General features: G+C 34.6%; 1 protein-coding gene across 1 annotated transcript; it reads left to right on the top strand.

Annotated features, from left to right (window-relative positions):
• The first annotated feature begins 6,406 nt into the window (after window positions 1-6,406).
• LOC149783195 (uncharacterized) lies at window positions 6,407-18,304 on the top strand. Its single transcript, XM_089931426.1, has 3 exons — window positions 6,407-6,581; window positions 12,171-12,328; window positions 17,183-18,304. The coding sequence occupies exons 1-3, from the start codon at window positions 6,409-6,411 to the stop codon at window positions 17,317-17,319; spliced, it is 468 nt and encodes a 155-aa protein (XP_089787552.1). The 5' UTR covers window positions 6,407-6,408; the 3' UTR covers window positions 17,320-18,304.
• Window positions 18,305-19,560: the final 1,256 nt, after the last annotated feature.

Below are 19,560 nucleotides of genomic sequence, written 5' to 3'. Positions count from 1 at the left end.
TGTAATCGTGTAAAGACGACGTAATACAATCAATATATTTGCACTTGTATATTTCCGTTATTACGCAGCAGAGACCTCACACAAACATTCCAGAAGAGTGGTGGGATATTTGTGTTGATAGTGAAAGGAATTGCATCTCTGTGTTTGAAGAAAAAAAAAATCGTTTTTGCCTCCATTACATACCATTGATATAATTATAGGGGACGAAATATGCAAAAGCTATATCCGCAGTTGTCAGAAAACAATGGCACTACAAGTGCTTATAATATCCACCATAATATTCCTTTTTTGCGCGTGCTTCATCATGGAAAAGGAACGCTGAAAGACGAGCAGGTATTCATAACTTTTATCAAAGAGTATGTTCTCGTCTAGGGACATAATCGCCTTTAAACATCTTTAATATTTGTATATTTATTTCAAGGACAATATCAGATTCATTAATGGTCTTGCCGATTAAATAATAGTCCTTCAGATTAATTAATAGTCCTTCAGATTAATTGTACTTCAGATTAATTAGTAGTCATTCTGATTAATTAATAGTCCTTCAGATTAATTAATAGTCATTCAGAGTAATTAATTTCACTTTAGATTCATTAATAGTCCTTCTAATTAATTAATAGTCATTCAGTTTAATTAATAGACATTCAGATTAATTAATAGTCTTTCAGATAAATTAATAGTCCTTCAGATTAATTAATTTCACTTTAGATTCATTAATAGTCCTTCCAATTAATTAATAGTCATTCAGATTAATTAATAGTCCTTCAGATTAGTTAATAGTCCTTCAGATGCATTGATAGTCCTTCCAATTAATTGCCATTCAGTTTAATTAATATTCAATCAGATTAATTAATAGTTCTTCAGATTAATGAATAGTCCATCAGATTAATTAAATTAACTTTAGATTCATTGATAGTCCTTCCAATTAATTAATAGTCATTAAGTTTAATTAATAGTCATTCAGATTAATTAATTTCACTTTAGATTCATTGATAGTCCTTCCAATTAATTAATAGTCATTCAGATTAATTAATAGCCCTTCAGATTAATTAGTAGTCATTCAGATTAATTAATAGTCATTCAGATTAATTAATAGTCTGAGTGCATATCGTTTTGTTGAAAATTCTTGAATATAAATGCCTTCTCACTTCCGCCTTTAAATTACTGTTTGTAGACACAAAAACTAAAATTGTCGGAAACATGCTCTATGTAGACAATTATTCGAAACCGACGGACAAACAGCTGTCATCCAAAACACTATACCCAAAATATTTTCCACAGTCAAGCATTTAAAATCTAGAATATAGCTCTGAAGACATACCTTTCCATGAGAAGTAAAAAGAGCTAATCCGACGCCTGACAAACCCGAGCTACAACAAAGGTCTAACAGAAGGAAGCGATACAAAGAACGAAGCAAACAAACGTTGATGACCTTCTAAGGTCTCACTGGATAGTTTCGTATTTGACAGATCCCTAATGTTTAAGGTAGAAGACGTGAACCTAATTATCATAAACCTAGCATTTATAAATTCACACAGAAGCTAAATCTGTAATGTGGTTTAGATTTACTTTGAGTAAGGCTTGAAAATGGGTTGGCTTGTTTGGTTACTGCCAGTCACAGTTAGACTAGGACTGGAGATCAAATGTGTAACTTGGGCTGTAAATAAACAGCCGACTTGGCTTATGCATTTACTTATGTCTGATACAGAGGTAAATATCTAAAAATCAAGATGGTTCAGGGGTGATGAAAAGTATGCTAATTTGTTATAGTACTAGTGAACTTTATTCATGCATAAGGCACGTACTGATTCTGTTAGCTTCCTTGTCACAGGAAAATATTTACAATAGCTCTTTGCTGTCAAAAATGAATGTAAAAAAGATGGGTTAGTGGCAGTGTTAGTTCAGTATAAAAGCCACCAGTTGTTTATGGAATTAACCTGATTGCTGCAGTCAAAATCTCACATGCATGCTTTCTACAAAAATCATTAGTTTGGTTTTATTTGGATCTTCAGTATAAACTTATTCTCATTTTTCTGCAATAAGGTCATTGTCAGATGGAAATTCACCAGATAAACTGCCCAGTGAGACCTGAACTACCAGGGAGAAGAAAATGTGAAACCAGTACTCTTTATCGTCATGTCCCAACCAGGTACATTATAAAAACAATGGCCAACCAGTGAATCGTGTGAACAGTTTAAAATGATCTTTCCACAAAAACCAATTATAGCATTTCTTATACCTCAAAATCTAATTGATGTTTCAGTCATTACACCGTTTAAGGCACTTAAATTCGATAGACGTTCCAGTCATTGTACAGTTTAAGGCCACTTAAATTCGATAGACATTCCAGTCATTGCACAGTTTATAGCACTTAAAATCGATAGACATTCCAGTCATTGCAAAGTTTAAAGCCACTTAAATTCGATAGACGTTCCACTCATTGCACAGTTTAAGGCCACTTAAATTCGATAGACGTTCCAGTCATTGCAAAGTTTAAGGCACTTAAATTCGATAGACGTTCCAGTCATTGCAAAGTTTAAGGCACTTAAATTCAATAGACGTTCCAGTCATTGCACAGTGTAAGGCACTTAAATTCGATAGATGTTTCAGTCATTGCAAAGTTTAAGGCACTTAAATTCAATAGACGTTCCAGTGATCGCGAAGTTTAAGCCATTATCAAATGAAACAGTATTTGGAAACTCTTGTGGAAACAAAAGGTAAACCAGGTATTAAAAACAGAAACAAGCTCGGCCACAGATGAAAAATTATAACACTCAGAGCCAGACTATGTTATGCAATACAACTACTGTGTTCTACCTCGTTACATGCAACGTGCGCAGCAGTCAACATGTCGGGGTAACAAAGAAATATTATATTAGAACGAACCTCCACACATCCGATCGGAAACGGAAGAAAAAAAATGGAAAAAAAGTCAGTGGCGGAATATTCTTCTTCCAACGGTCACACTTTCAACGACGTAATGCTGCCTGGAATTGCACAGTACTCCAAATAGAACACAGAAAATATGCAATCGAAAGAAACGTTTCGGATTCGCCATCAGCATACATTCAAACACAGTAGCTTAAATAAAAAATTCCAAGTTATCAAATTTTCAATTTCCTGCCATTCTCTGTCTTCTCAGACCAACTACAAGAACATAAAGACTTTCTCCATTCTTCTGTTAAAACAAAATAAAATGAAAAAATTGCATATTTTCTGTCATGTTTTCGTTAGTCACAGCACAATTGTTTTAATACCAATTTAGAAGAAGAAAAAAAAAACTTTAAGAGCTGCAAGTAGTCTTACGTCAGTCCAGCAAAATAATATATCCGGAATACGATTTTAATTGAACAGTGGTCGACAACGCAATTGCTATCGCGCAGGCAATTCATTCCTGACCTGCTTGCTTACACCATCAATTATATTACCTGGTTCTAAAGGTATCCTTTCAGTAAATACCTATAAACAAACATCATATGGAGTCCGTAAAGTAATTATCCTTTTGTGTTGCTGTTCTTGTCTTGTGTAATCGTCTTTTGTAGTCGAGCTTGTTTGAGTAAGTTTGTGTGTGAATGACGTTTAGGGCTAGCGGCATAATCTTGACTCAAAGAGTCCCATGTCAAATCTTGAACGAGCTATTTTCCATTTTCTTTGCATGCTAAAACATAAGGAATGAGGTGTAATAATGATCTATAATACCGTATAAATGATGTGTATGATTTTATATAATCGATATAACCCAGTTCCTTTCAGCATTTCTACAAAACAATAAGAAAACATATGAAATTTTAGACATCCCCCAAACGACCAAAAACGCAAAAGCCAGTAACTTAAATGGGTTGAAAAATATTGTGTCTGCAATGTGGTAAAAGAAAACGAAGAGCGATATCGATATTAGTGTATGGTCCAGGCCATCGGTTTACACTTATATAGTCCGACTGCTAAAACACACACATAGTACGAGCGTAGGTATATATACGCCTATATTCTGTTATTAATTAATAAAACGGATGCCAACATTGTATGTTTTTTTTAACTGAATACATTCACAAAAACAATGATTTGTGAACAAATAAACTTCATACACACACGTGCGCGCGCACACACACGTGTGTTTATATTTGCCTACACTAAGTATGCGAAAAACAATATATAAATGAGTGAGATGATCTAAAAGTGAAAAATATACGTTAGTTTTATTTCATTGATTTTCGAAGATGAAGGTTTAAACCAGTCTCTACACCAATTGCACCAAAATACATTGGGTTCGTCTTCCATGTAGCACAAGAATAACCATCGTCCACTATTTGTATCACAGTGTATGATCTTTGCAGCCTCCAACAAACTTGCACAGATGGGGCCTCAGCTCTGGTAACAGTTAATCCAGAGACGCCCTGTCAGGATGTCAGACGGCACTAATACAAGGCCGCTACATACCAGATGCACGACAGAGTCCTCTGACATCTTGGAGAAATAGAGAAAGAAGAAAAAGCAGCACCTATACCAATGTCAAAATCATCAACTTTGTCAAAGGGGGAGAAACAAGTTGTTGTTGTTGTAGGGTTTAACGCCATTTTTCAGCACACGATAGGCTATACATGGCGGCCAGTATTAGTGGTGGCGGAAAAACCCGGAAAACACCCGGAAAGAACCACCGACCCACGAGAAGCTACTGGCAAGCTTTCTCACATACCCACATAGGCTGAATCCGGAGAAACAAGTAATACTTTACCCCGAAAGATGGGAATCCTCAGTGAATTAAAAAGTTGTAAGAAGCATGCGAATCTTGGAAAGAAACTGGTTTTCCGGAATTGTCCGAATGTCCCTTCGTCGCGATGTGGTGATTTGGTCAGAGTCTACGAAGAAGTTTTCCATTAGGTAGACTGTAGAGATGTAAAGAGAAAGAAAGCTGGTCAAATATATTGAAATGACAGAGACGGACAAGAGCAGGGAATGGAGTACTTGGTTGTTCCTGGTAGAGGTGGGAGGTTTGCGGGTTTCCTGCTCTGTCGATTTGGAAGATGTTCAGTGCTTCATCGATAACTGGAGGAAATCGCAAAGTGGTATCTTAAGCGCTGGTCAAGACTGCTGCAAGGGCATCCAGTTGGCTGTTCATAAAGCATGAGAGCAGGAACGGACTGCCCAACACCAACAAATAGTGCAAGATCAACACCTACGCCCCAACATCAGGAGGGTGTTCCAGTATAAGGTACAAAACACTCAGTGAGAAATGATCGTGGCTGATGATGTTGGTACTGCAACAGCGGATGCTAAATTGCACAGATAGTATGAGTTACTGGATCGTGCAGAGACGAAAAATAATATATCTCTTCTTTGTTGGTAATATTACACGCTCTACGCCGTGGTGGTATTTACTAATGCTAGACAGTTTTGCCTCCCTGCATCTGCACACTTTTAGTTTTAAAGTTATTTTTTACTAGCACAACTTTTACTACCTCCCGCAAAACTGGTCACTTTAGCTGCAGTTGTCTAAGTTGTTGTGTCTGTTCACCAATCATTGGTATCCAAACACATTTTCAACATCCTCCTCCCACATCATATGCACCTTATAACTTTTTATTTTGGCATAACAATTTGAAAATATTATCTTTCAGTCAATAAACACTTTTACTAAACAACGTAAGCTGGGTATGTTACTCTTTTATTAATTTCTTGGGCTTATTTGGGATATATATATATATATATATATATATATATATATATATATATATATATATATATATATATATATCCCAAATAAAAGTCTAGGGTTCCATTGTAAACCATTAAAATTAGAACGTGTCGTTTCCTTCTATTATTTTGTAATATTCATTTTGTTATTTTTTGCTGATAACATTTCATGCTGTAGCGAATAAGGGTGCTTTATCTATCTCGTGTGAGGAGTCGCAGTGGCTCTGTTGTTATCTAGCCGGACTCCTGACTGAAAGTGTATTGATTTGAATCCTACCATTGGATCAGACAGGGTTGACCACCATGGTATGTCCTTTGGCAACGCACATTGCTCCAGTTCCTTGGCACTAAATAACCTACGTTCTAAGCGATACCTTTCTGTCTTCTCTTATTTTAACCAGTAAAATATTCTCTTTCACTTATTATTATTATTATTATTCTCTCTCTCTCTCTCTCTACACACACACACACACACACACACACACACATATATATATATATATATATATATATATATATATATATATATATATATATATATATATATATATATATTACATAGCCAAACCTGTGGCTGGAATCATATATTAGAATTGTCTAAAACCCAGTGTCTTCATATCTTCATGATTTAAACCCATTTCTGTCTAGCTTGCGTTGGAACAGGAGCTAATTGGGTGCTGCCAAATAAACGGAGAAAACTCTTTAAGGACAACAAACATGGCGGAACTTACGCCGTATCATTGGAATAATATGAAATACTTGATTAAGGAAGCTGAACATCTCGAGAAACTTGGGAAACTTGATGAAGCATTTAATGCCTATACACAGTTTATTACCAGAGCTGAAGAATGTTTATTGAAAGTTACAGATTTGTCGGAAAAACATATTCTGTACGCAAGAAACCTTTTTTTTTTTACTTCTCAGTATTATATATTTTTGAGGAAAAACTTCCAGTTATCTTCGAGCTGCCAGGTTGACATGAATTTTAACGTTGGTATTATAATATTGCAAGAAGTTATTAAGTCACCATAGAATGTGTTCAGCTTAATTTATTCATTGTTTAAAAAGTTTATAAACTTCGTCCATGCATGTTTCGTGCTTAAGATGGTAACGGTTAGAAAGGTCCCGTACGAATAAAGCCCGGTACAGAAAGGCCAGTAACCGGTAATAAAGGACCTGGACGTAAAAGGCCCAGGTTAAAAAGGACTGATTAATTATAATAATAATAATAATAATAATAAGATAGCTTTTCTACAACACACATATATTCACTTCTAAGTCAATTACATTTTTAAATATATTGCTAAGACACTGAGCTGTAAAAACTGAAGCACTGGTCAGTGATGATGAACACCAAGACTAAAATAAAGCACTGATAGCAAAAAGTAGACCTTTACAGATTACAGTACCGACATCTGGAAAGAATCATGATCGCAATGTACTTTTCTCACTTCCTTTACTTGTTTTCTATCTCAGATTTATTTAATATGTTAGGAAACTTTGATAATCACAGTTAAGACCTGAATACAAGTCTCTAAAATCACAACTCTTTCCCATGCCTCCAGCCTCAACAGAGCTTGGTGTGTCATATGATTTTAACAGCTTTTGTAGCGATTACTGAGACACTCCTGACTGAACTACGCCAGGCGATTATCTGTAAACTTCAGGTGTATGGTGGTACTTGTGCCTCTTTCTTTCTCTTCACTCATAACATTTTATTCATCATCATTTATACTTTTTTTCCATTACGTACATCTTTTAGTGAACTTTTCTTATTTTACGTTTTCAGACATTTTCAATATCTTCAAAATGAATAATTTATGCATCTTTCAAAATTACTGTGACGTTATCAAAGGATGAAGATTTTGAAGCGACTGACCTTGGATTACATACTTACGTAATAAAATCATTGCCACTTTGTTCAAAAAAGAGATAATGTATGAATGTGCATTATTCATAGATCTCACATTATAGTTTTTGGACCCACAATGAAGATATGCTCGATTGCTTTCATGTAATTTTCTTACAAATGTTCAATTATGCTATACATTTCTGTAACAGTAGTCGATACAATATTGCAGTAAATTGAAATAAAAATTTGGCTCTTTATGTAGTATTAAATCAAAATGTTTGAACTTTGTGTCACACGTACAGTTCCATAATTTAACTTTTCTTTAAGCATGTATTTATGATAGTGTATGTGATTGTTGTCTTTTCTTGAATGTCCAATAAAATCATCTGTTCTTTTGAGACTTTCTGATAGCCACATTTTTGATTTCGAGTTTTAGCACCGGGTTTCAACATTATTTTCTACCCAGCTTTTTTATGTTTTGTGATCTACACTAGGAAAACAAAGGCTTGGAAATTATAAATTAACTTTGACAGCCACTGTGTGCAATTTTGTTGTGTTGTAAGTTTTTTTGTGTTGAAAAGTGAATATCTGTGTATGCATGTTTTTGTAGTTCGGTGATTATTTTTTGCTGTTATTGTAGAATTGTTTACTATATTTTGCTGTTAAATTTATCTTACAGCCAGTATGTGCAATTTTGTTGCAGTATTTTATATTAGATTTTAATATTCATCTATTAGCAATAATTCTTGTTATTATTAACAAATTTATAAATCTGAAATGGCATTAGCGTTTGTTGGCTTTTGTTGCTTATACTAGTTAGACATTATATCTTTTTTCTTTTTGTCTTTCTATCCCACCATAAGAATTTTTCGTTATTTTTTAAAATAAATAACCTCTTAATTCTCGTCCAATTTTTACTTGTCTTTCATTACAACCACAATGCAATAATGTTGCCTACAAGGCACAGATGCCAGTAGCTTCTCATGGGTCGGTGGTTCTTTCCTGGGTTTTCCCGGGTTCTTCCTCCAACATTAATACTGGCTGCCATGTATAGCCTAGCGTGTGCTGAAAAATGGCGTTAAACCCCACAACAACAACAACAAGAAGGCACAGAATATAGCAAATGTCTATTTAAAGCATAAATTATGATCAACAAAAATAAGTTACTCATACACATGTATTAACAATATTGAATGTTTGTGAAACAGAAAGTGTCAATAGTCTTCGCAAATGAAAATATTCATCCATCATTAACGAAATCGTCATTACTTAATTAAGGCATTACCATGACAAAGTTGACATGCACAAACCACATGTGGGTGACACTCCTGTTCAGTCTTGATATGTTATAACAAAGATATTACTTTTTCGCTTTATTTCCAATGTTTTCTCACACAATTATTATTTGCCTTCTTTTAACTTTCTCACATTCAGTAAATTGTGATATTTTCTGATTTGTTCATTTTACAAAGAACAAGTAGTAGCATGTCACAATTACTTTCATGATCACTCGGGTTCGATTATGACATACTGCACAATGAATTCTCTACTGCAGATTATTTATAGCCATTTCACAGTAAAACAACGAATTTGATATTTGCGTATTAGACTAGACACGATACTAGTAATTGGTAATTGATACATAAATGGGCCTTTTTGTGTTGGGCCTTTTTAGACGGGCCTTTTAAACATTAGTCCCTTTTGGAGTCCCTTTTGGTTGTGGTCGTTTCTGGTACCGGTCCATTTGACCCTGATCCCTCCAGATATAGAGGCTATGTGACATAAGACTGCAGTGCAAAAGTTATGCCAAGGTGTAAAAATCGATCATATATGGTGTCTTTTATTATTATTATTAGTAATAGTAGTAGTAACAGTAATTAGATCAACAATTTGTTCTCTGCCTTTTTTCTTTCTTTTGTTTCTGATGTTACTGTTGGCAGAGACCAACAATGATTGGCATAATTTGTGCTGGAGCATCAACATTTTGATCTTGCAGACTATGGGGTCACTCACTAGTAATTAATAAATTTACTTTTGTATGTGGACAGTAAGTAAAATCTCATCTTTTGAGCCATGACATTAAAGTATTCAGAGCACTCATTTTGTTCATATTAATCCCTGTCAGAACAGAATACCTGTGTATCCATTGGTTATTGACCTGAGATTTAAATTGCTGACAAGTATGGAGGCAACATCACCCCAAAGGCAAGAGTAACATCAGCTCTTCCCCAATCATTAGTTCCTTGCAATATAGTCTTCGTTTTCTAAACAATTTCTACATGTTGCTCTTACCATGGGATGCTGCTGCCTTCAGTTCATGCACCAGCAATTTAAATTTCTGATGCTCCAGAACAAAATGTACCATACAGTTGGTCTCTGCCACCAGAATAGTCTGAGAAAACTAGAGGTGGAGAAAAACTTGTTGGTCTACATCAGAATTATATTTAATTCCTTTCATATACATATTAGCTCCAGTACAAAATATTTATAAATAATGATGACAAAAATGTAGAAATAAAAAAATATGATGCATGTTTTGTTTAAATTTCAAAGTTTTTCAATAAAATTATGTTTAAAGAAATGTATAACAGATTTTTTGCAAGCTAATTCACAGCTGAGATCTTTTTCCCCATATTGAAATAATCGATGAAGAATTTCATACTGTGTAGTCTTCTGTTGGATTTGTTTCTAACATGATATAAGAAGTGCATGATATTCTAACCAAACTTTTTATGTTTTTGCTGCCTCAGAAATATCTGTCATGGGTTTTCCTACTAATATAAAGGTAAGGAAAACCAGCATGTGTTCAGCAGCCCTTGCTTTAACATCATATATTCACACCACAAACTTGAGGCAAATATGGCTTTAGTTAAATTTGACATTTTCATTGGGTTTCCTTTGAGCTGAATGGATTTAAATCTAATTTTTTTGAATATTTGTTAATCAATGCTTACTGTTACTATCAACTAACACTGGTGACTATGTTGATAATGTCAGGATCTCAAAACAAGACATCCCAAAAGACATGGCTGAAGAATCAAGGATGGGTGCATAGTTAGAATACTTGATGATATTGTAACTTCAGATGCCATAAAACTACCATTCATGAGATCTGAATATTAATATTATCAAACCTCGTCCGTTTTGATGCACAGTAGTTATAGGTTCCAGTGCTCCCACTTTATAACAGTGAACACAGGAATATTTAGGTAGGTCGATCATATTACCATGTTACTAGTTAGAAATCATACTGCACAAGATTCAAGAAATTGTATTTAATGTCAGTCTCAGTTAGAATACATAAAACACCAGCTGTGTACAAGCTATTTTATGAACATAACAAGAACAATATTTCATAATTCAGTAGATAGGTACACAGACAGTACTTATTTACAATGAACCAGTACACAATGACATATAAACATTAGATTGCCAATGGTAAGACAATGCAACAATAAGTAAGATGCAAATATACACAGGTTCATTTTTGTTTTGTTTGTGTTTATGTGTACAAACATGTATTACATATCACAGAAAATGCAGTTAATAATATAAGCAGGGTTTATGACAATTTTATTGCTAAAGGCATAGACATTGTGATAACAACAGATTAAAAGACAAAATATACATATAGCCTGCAGCTAAAGGCATACATTGGATATTATGAAATCTGGATAGTATGGATGCTAAAAGTTCAAACTGACAAGAAATGTTCCACCAGTACAATGATGCATGTTGTGTAATCAGATTAAGAATTGTTAAACAATGACTGACATGTTTACATAGAAGCTGTACAATGATTATCCTATTGATGTAATTTGGTTAGTTTAAAGGCAGATGTTTTTTTAAGGCATTATAAGTAATACAAACATTTTTTTTCTTTTTAATAATATCATGTTAAAAATGCACATTTTTGCTTTCAGTCCCTTTAAAATTTATTGAATATATACTGCTAAGAATCTACTTAGTTTAGAAGCCAATCTACTGACCATAAATAGTGAAATCTACTGATTTCATTTTCTGGTTCTGACACATATATAGTATGTTCACCAGTGATGTCTTCATTTTTCCCTCATGGACTGTATGTCTTGTTGTACATACCAGTTTTGGAAGTGTGATTTTTGTTGTCTTTATTTATTTTTAATGTAGTGCACAGTTAACCAGATGAACATGTACATATTTGTATATGTTACTTAAGCACTTGATAAAATGTTAATAACAATAATGCAAGTGTCCAATGAAAAGATGATAGGGCAGTGCACATATGAAGTAAAAGTGTTGAAACTGTCTATACAATAAAATTATCATTTCTTTTTGCACCACTACTAGTACTTGAAGTACTTCTATTATTTTTTCTTTGTCCTATAAAAATGTTGCATGTCTCCGAAATTTGAAGGACAAAGGGACAGTGTCCTTGCACTTGGGATCCTAGGTGAATTGCTGCCAAAAATTGCAAAGGTTACGGTACATGTACCCTCTCATTTCATGCAGTAAAAGCAATCATGAATTTATATGTGACTAACTTCTGTAAGGAAAATGTACTGTGCCATGTTTTCAAAACTTTGCAAATTAAATTCCAAACCCTATTACTGCAGTTTAATATGAGGTATGTTTTCATCTGTTTCAGGAAGGATCAACTGGGCATAGCCTATAACAACAGGGGTTATGTTCGTTATTTGGCAGTGGATTTTGATGAAGCCATTGGAGATTACAGTTACGGCCTGGCAAACAATCCCAAAATACCCTGTGCATATTACAACAGAGGTCTCGTACATTATAGAATGGGTAAAAGTCTGCATACATGTATCGATATAAACACATTTATATTGTACATACATTTATTACTTGTTCTGTATCCAACATGTGATATCTATTAAGGTGTTTTTCATTAACATTCAAATATAAGATTCCTATTGGACAGTTTTAACACCATTAGTGATGTATCAAATTAATTTCATACATATTAATTTCTAGATACACATGCAACACAGAAATGCTAATGTAATTAGTTTTCTGATATACTATACTTGTGACATTATCTTGCTAATTCAAAAGTGTTCTCTGATATTCCTTTCTATCACTTCTGTGTGATTTTCAAACATGGCACTGTACATCTCATCATATCACTACTGTGGTACAATCCAGACATAATGTCCTAGAACTGGATATCACAAAAGATTGTGTACTGTGTTATACCACAGTATTTCTGAACATACCACAATATGTACCATGGCATACCACAGTTACATTAATGACCAACAATTCAATGGTTTACTATGGCATACCACAGTTACATTAATGACCAACAATTCAGTGGTTTACCATGGCATACCACAGTTACATTAATGACCAACAATTCAATGGTTTACCAAGGCATACCACAGTTACGTTATTGACCAACAATTCAATTGTTTACCATGGCATACCACAGTTACATTAATGACCAACAATTCAATGGTTTACCATGGCATACCACAATTACATTAATGACCAACAATTCAGTGGTTTACCATGGCATACCACAATCAAATTAATGACCAGCAATTCAGTGGTTTACCATGGCATACCACAATTACATTAATGGCCAACAATTCAATGGTTTACCATGGCATACCACAATTACATTAATGACCAACAATTCAATGGTTTACCATGGCATACCACAATTACATTAATGACCAACAATTCAATGGTTTACCATGGCATACCACAATTACATTAATGACCAACAATTCAATGGTTTACCATGGCATACCACAATTACATTAATGACCAACAATTCAATGGTTTACCATGGCATACCACAGTTACATTAATGACCAACAATTCAATGGTTTGCGGCATGGCACATTCTTGTTTAATTTCCATCTGTCAGCATGGTCAATAGCTGGAAAAAACATCTTGCTCTGACTTGAAGCAAAATAATTGCACATTATATCAATGACTATTTGGAAATAATGTACTTACTACCATGAGATGAAAGAAAAGAATATTTGAGCACAAAATAAATCTAACAGCACCCTTCCCCAAAATTAAATGGTCCGTTACTTATAGAAGATGAATTTCTTACATTTTAGGTAATTGTTGTTTAAGTTGTAATCGAAAAACTAACTAAACTGTGATGATTAAGCTTACACTATTGCTGATATGTGAAAGAAATTATGCTAACATTAAAGAACCTATTGATAAAAAAGAAGTGTTGATTCTGAAGCCTACACTATTGATATAATAGGCACGGAAGCTTTGAGTGGGATGCCATGAAATACACTTGCTCAACAGACAAAGAAAATATTTAGTGGACTTGAGAAATTACATAAAGTTCAGACAAAAAATAAGTGCTTTCCAGAAAATCATAGGATGTTTTGTACTCGTACAGAGGAATACATGCACTTAATACATTCACCTACACTAGTAAATAACTAAAGCATTGGCATACATGACACATGTCAAACATGTGATTAAAGGATCATAATTATAATAATATTTGTCATATTCACCAGTAATTTGCAAAATGAAAACAGTTTTGGGGAAAAGGGATAATTTGTTTAACTATTCTGTCATGAATAATGAAAATGCGTTGTTAATATTATTAAAGTCGTACCAAGATTAGTCCAGAATTTCCATACTTTCCTTGCTGACAGAAATGACTTAAGTACTGGTGCAGTGAAAAAGTACTACGGTATGTACCATTGGAAAAAATATTATGGTATATCGGTAATACTGCACACCTTAATGATGTTCCATAATTCACATCATGTCATTCCTGGGAGACAATCCAGACATAATGTTCTATACATCCCATCCTGTCATTAATGAGGGACAATCCAGATCTTGTCTTCACTAGGTGAGATCATTTTAGGAATAAATTCAACAAATGAATATGTATTGGAGCTGAGGTTTAAATGTCATTATTACTCATGTAAGGTACAGTATTCTTATATTCCTTTGTGTGCATTGTCAAATCTCATTTTTTTCAAGTGACTGCCATCTTTCTTAGCATGACCTGTTACAAAAACTCCATGACAACAGTCATCCTTTCAGAAATCATTCACAGTAATCAAGATAAACATTCATTGCCACACAAGTCATAATGCCCTAAAATGTACAGCTGTTGAAGTTAGTGTCCTGCAAACTGGACATACTGATAGGTCTAGCTACAGGTACAGGTTATGTAGTCTGAATATAAGTTGAGAAAGCCAATATTGTAACGGTAATTCTTTAAAATTAACGATCTTGTTATTAGTTATGAAAGAAAATTCAACTCCAGATCAGTGTTGAATTGAGGACTATCATTTTTTTCTCTGTTGTTTTAAATCTTCATGATAAAAAGTGGACTTCTTGTCTGTTGTGTTAAATCTTCATGATAGAAAGTGGACTTCTTGTCTGTTGTGTTAAATCTTCATGATAGAAAGTGGACTTCTTGTCTGTTGTGTTAAATCTTCATGATAGAAAGTGGGCTTCTTGTTGTTGGACCACATTGCTTACATTTGTATCACTCTGCATGCTCTTCAGATTACACAGCTCAGACACTGTTACTGAGTACAGTTTGGATACATTGAGTACACAGCTCAGAGACTGTTACTGAGTACAGTTTGCATACATTGAGTACACAGCTCAGACACTGTTACTGAATACACAGTTTGGATACATTGAGTACACAGCTCAGACACTGTTACTGAGTACAGTTTGGATACATTGAGTACACAGCTCAGACACTGTTACTGAGTACAGTTTGGATACCTTGAGTACACAGCTCAGACACTGTTACTGAGTACACAGTTTGGATACATTGAGTACACAGCTCAGACACTGTTACTGAGTACACAGTTTGGATACATTGAGTACACAGCTCAGACACTGTTACTGAGTACACAGTTTGGATACATTGAGTACACAGCTCAGACGCTGCTACTGAGTACACAGTTTGGATACATTGAGTACACAGCAGATACTGTTACTGAATACACAGTTTGGATACATTGAGTACACAGCTCAGACACTGTTACTGAGTACACAGTTTGGATACATTGAGTACACAGCTCAGACACTTACTGAGTACACAGTTTGGATACATTGAGTACACAGCAGACACTGTTACTGAGTAAACAGTTTGGATACATTGAGTACACAGCTCAGACACTGTTACTGAGTACACAGTTTGGATACATTGAGTACACAGCTCAGACACTGGATACATTGAGTACACAGCTCAGACACTGTTACTGAGTAAACAGTTTGGATACATTGAGTACACAGCTCAGAATCCGTTACTGAGTACACAGTTTGGATACATTGAGTACACAGCTCAGACACTGTTATTGAGTAAACAGTTTGGAATCATTGAGCACACAGTCTGGACAGTTACTGAGTACACAGTTTAGACTCTAGATGTAGAGTACACAGTCCGTACATTGAGTACAGTTTGGACACTGGTTATTGGGTGCACAGTTTGGACACTGTTTTTGGGAACACATTTTGGACATTTATTGACTTCACTGTTGGGCCCCGAGTGGCCGAGTGGTCTAAAGCGCTCTCCGTTACGGATCACTGCCATCTCACCTCTGTCTGCATAGGTTCGAGTCTCGGATTCGGCCAATGTGGGTATGTGAGAAAGCTTGCCAGTAGCTTCTCGAGGGTCGGTGGTTCTTTCCGGGGATTTCCTGGGTTCTTCCTCCACCATTAATACTGGCCGCCATGTATAGCCTATCTTGTGCTGAAAAAATGGCGTTAAACCCTACAACAACAACAACAACGACTTCACTGTTACTGATTACACAGGTCAGGCATTGGCTATTGAGTACACAGTTCAGGCAGCATTACTCGATAAGCATTACTGAGTACAGTTCAGACGCTGACTATTGATTATGCAGTTCAGACACTGGCTATTGAGTACACAGTTCAGATACTGGCTATTGATTACACAGATCAGACACTGGCTAGTGAGTACACAGTTCAGACACTGGCTATTGAGTATGTGGTTCAGACACTGGTTACCGAGTACACAGTTCAGACAGTTCTTATTGTCATTACCTTGGTTATCTTTATAACTGTCTTTGAATGCAGATTTGTATTTAAAAACATTCTACAATAAATACTTTATTTGAAGGCATACCTAAATTTTACAGTGGCTGTTTCCATTCTTTTCAAGTCGCATCATTATTCACAACATGCCATTTTCATATCAACCCTCAGTTTTTGTAACCAAATATGAGAAAAAAATTCCTTCATTATGCATTGGTGTTATATAGGAAAACAACACCCATGGTATTAGTATTTTGAATCACTTAGCCAAGCCTCGTGTCTGACAAAATTCTGACCCTTGGGTGGAATGTTCCTATTCTATACCCAATGCTTATGAAGGATTCTTTTAACCTTCTTTATACTGGAACCAGAAAGCTTGGCCATTTTATAAAGGCGATCAGTGTACATGAGACTTGATTACTGTTTGAACAAGCTTATTTAAATTTTGTTGATCCTGCAGAGGAAGCTGGTTATGGGAAATTAATTATAGCTTGTGTTAATAAACTTAGCTTGCAAATAAATGCTAAATGATAATGATGAATCATCACTCACAATTTTTTTTATCAGTCCAAGTTCTGTATCTTTTAATTAATATTTGCTACAATTTCTATCTTTCAGGACGTTTTAATGAGGCTATAGCTGACATGCAGGCATGCATACAACTGGACCCAAATTTTCAGGATGCTAAAATGTGTTTGGATCAAGCAATAAAAGACAGGAACAATGCACAACAATTCAAGCACAGAAGTTCATGACGGCTCTTTAAATGATAACTAGTTTTAAACTTTACCAAGGATAAGCGCAAGTGTGTGATAGACAAGAACATGATATATATTTTACAATTTTATAATTATTTATAGACTCAGTCAGCTGCCAAGAGCAAGAACAACCAGCCTTGTGTTTTCAGTCAGTAGCATTTTGTCTTGCTTCTGAAGCAAAGGCTGGAAATAGGGTTCACTTTTTATGGTATTTTTCTCTTTTTTTTAAGAGTAGATGTTAAAATGTTAAATTTTTGCGTTGTATTTTCAGATACCAAACTGAAAATCTATTTTGATGTTTATAACCTAAGGAACAAAGGTTAATGATAACCAACCAAATTGTCCAATTTTGGTTGGGATGGGGGTGCAGTAAGATCAAACACTATCTTTACTTCCAGTCTTCTGATTATTGACTAAGTTGATAGGACAAAGTCAGAATCTTTGTAGTGTATATACTGTAATTAATCCAATTATTCAGACATCCATTTTTCCCAACACCACATTTTAAAAATGTATAATTTTGAATAGTATATAAAAAGTCTCAAAACAATGATTATTTTTAAAAAGCTGACTGAAAAATAAATTCAGCTTAAACACTATGCAATATTTGACCCATACTAAAGACAGATTATTGAAAAGATGACTGTCAGATTTAGAATGACCCTGTAAGTTTCTCTTTACCTCCGAGCTTTTCATTGCTTCCTTACCACCGTCATTTAATCTAAACAATTTCTAGTTTTGATCTATTATACAGAGAAGCATAAAATAATTTAACTCTCAGTACTTTAATACTACACTAGGAATCTGATTATACTTTCTTTCATTTGTAGAGGCCATCAGATTTGTCAGACTGAAAATACATGCAACATTTAATATAAATGCAATATGGATATAAATATGTGATAAATTCTGTCTTAGTATATATTGTATTACAGGCAGGTGGCCTAGATTACCGATTAAAAAGATTGAATGTTGAATCAAAGTATATTTCCCTTCCTATGTAGAGGCCATCAGGTTTGTAGGTTTTGAAGTCCATCAGTTCTGTTTTACTTTTGTGATTGTTTTGTCACAGTGGGTGCATGGTAAAAAGGGGATGTCACTCTTGCCAAAAAAAGATAATTTGGTTGGAAATGTGCATTAGATGCAACTGGTTTACTTTTCCCACTGGGCACATCAATACACAATAGAGGTATTCATTGTTTGGACAAGATATTCTGCAAAAGAGATGCATATAAATTATCTGGATGGTGAGAAGTATTTTATTTTTTGATCTCCAAAAAGTCATTTAATTGATGATGTCTATCTTTTGGTGTATTTTATGTAGTGCTGTTGTTTCCAAACTTGAAAATATTACGATTTAAACAGCAATTTCTAAGTGCCAATAAAGTTCAGGTTGTCTAACTGCTGCACATTATCATCTCAGTGTGTACAAGATTTGACTCAGGCTAAATCAGGAGATTGAACAGAGATTGTCAAAGACTAAGTCTTCATTCAAAAACTCTAACAAATATTGATTCTGTTCAAATTATAGTTTTGCTTTCAAGTATGGCACACAGTGATATGCACTTCTATTTTCATACAGACCAAATAGCACTTGCACTGTAATGGATCAATGATAAAGTGGAACACGGTGTCAACTTGAGGTGCAATTATCATCATCATTTAGTTTGATTCTAATCATGTTGAATTATGTAATGTATTCTTGTTACAGGGTACAAAAGTTGCAAACAATAATATCCAACACAAAGTATATTCCCAGCCAATTTTTAATGTTCACCCAAGCTAGGGCTCAAGACGACTGCCCTTTACAGAGAACAGATTGGTAGCTTTACACCAGGGCAATAATTTGTCAACACAACCATGATGACAAATGCAGACTCAGGCTCCAGTGGGTCAGAATCTTTATCAGTATCAGATGTAAACTAAACAGTATTTGTTTCTAACATTACCATATCTGACCGCTTAAAATCCTTTAAACTAAAACTACCATACACCCATGTCTCTTGTCTTAATGATAATATTTATACATAAAATTGGAGGGAAATGTTAAGCATTAATATGATGGCAACATCTTTCCCCTTAATGGGTCTTAATTCCGATAAGTCCAACAAGAATGAACACTAAAACACATAGTCTTAGACTCCAGCACATGAAAATCCATCAGCATTTTGCATTCTCTGCTCCCCAACGGTGTTTGATCATGCACTCATATGGTTCCAGACACAGGGACCATCTCAG

This window comes from Sinohyriopsis cumingii, chromosome 14, assembly GCF_028554795.1.
Source record: "Sinohyriopsis cumingii isolate HCF-2022 chromosome 14, ASM2855479v2, whole genome shotgun sequence".
NCBI lineage: Eukaryota > Metazoa > Mollusca > Bivalvia > Unionida > Unionidae > Sinohyriopsis > Sinohyriopsis cumingii.
Note: the sequence above shows the minus strand (reverse complement) of the source record. Positions and strands in the feature narration are given on the sequence as shown.

Coding starts and splice junctions, on each gene's coding strand:
- LOC149783195 (XM_089931426.1), top strand. CDS start 6,409: ATGGCGGAACTTACGCCGTATCATTGGAATAATATGAAATACTTGATT. Junction 6,582..12,170: donor TTGTCGGAAAAACATATTCT/GTACGCAAGAAA, acceptor CATCTGTTTCAG/GAAGGATCAACTGGGCATAG. Junction 12,329..17,182: donor TCTCGTACATTATAGAATGG/GTAAAAGTCTGC, acceptor TCTATCTTTCAG/GACGTTTTAATGAGGCTATA.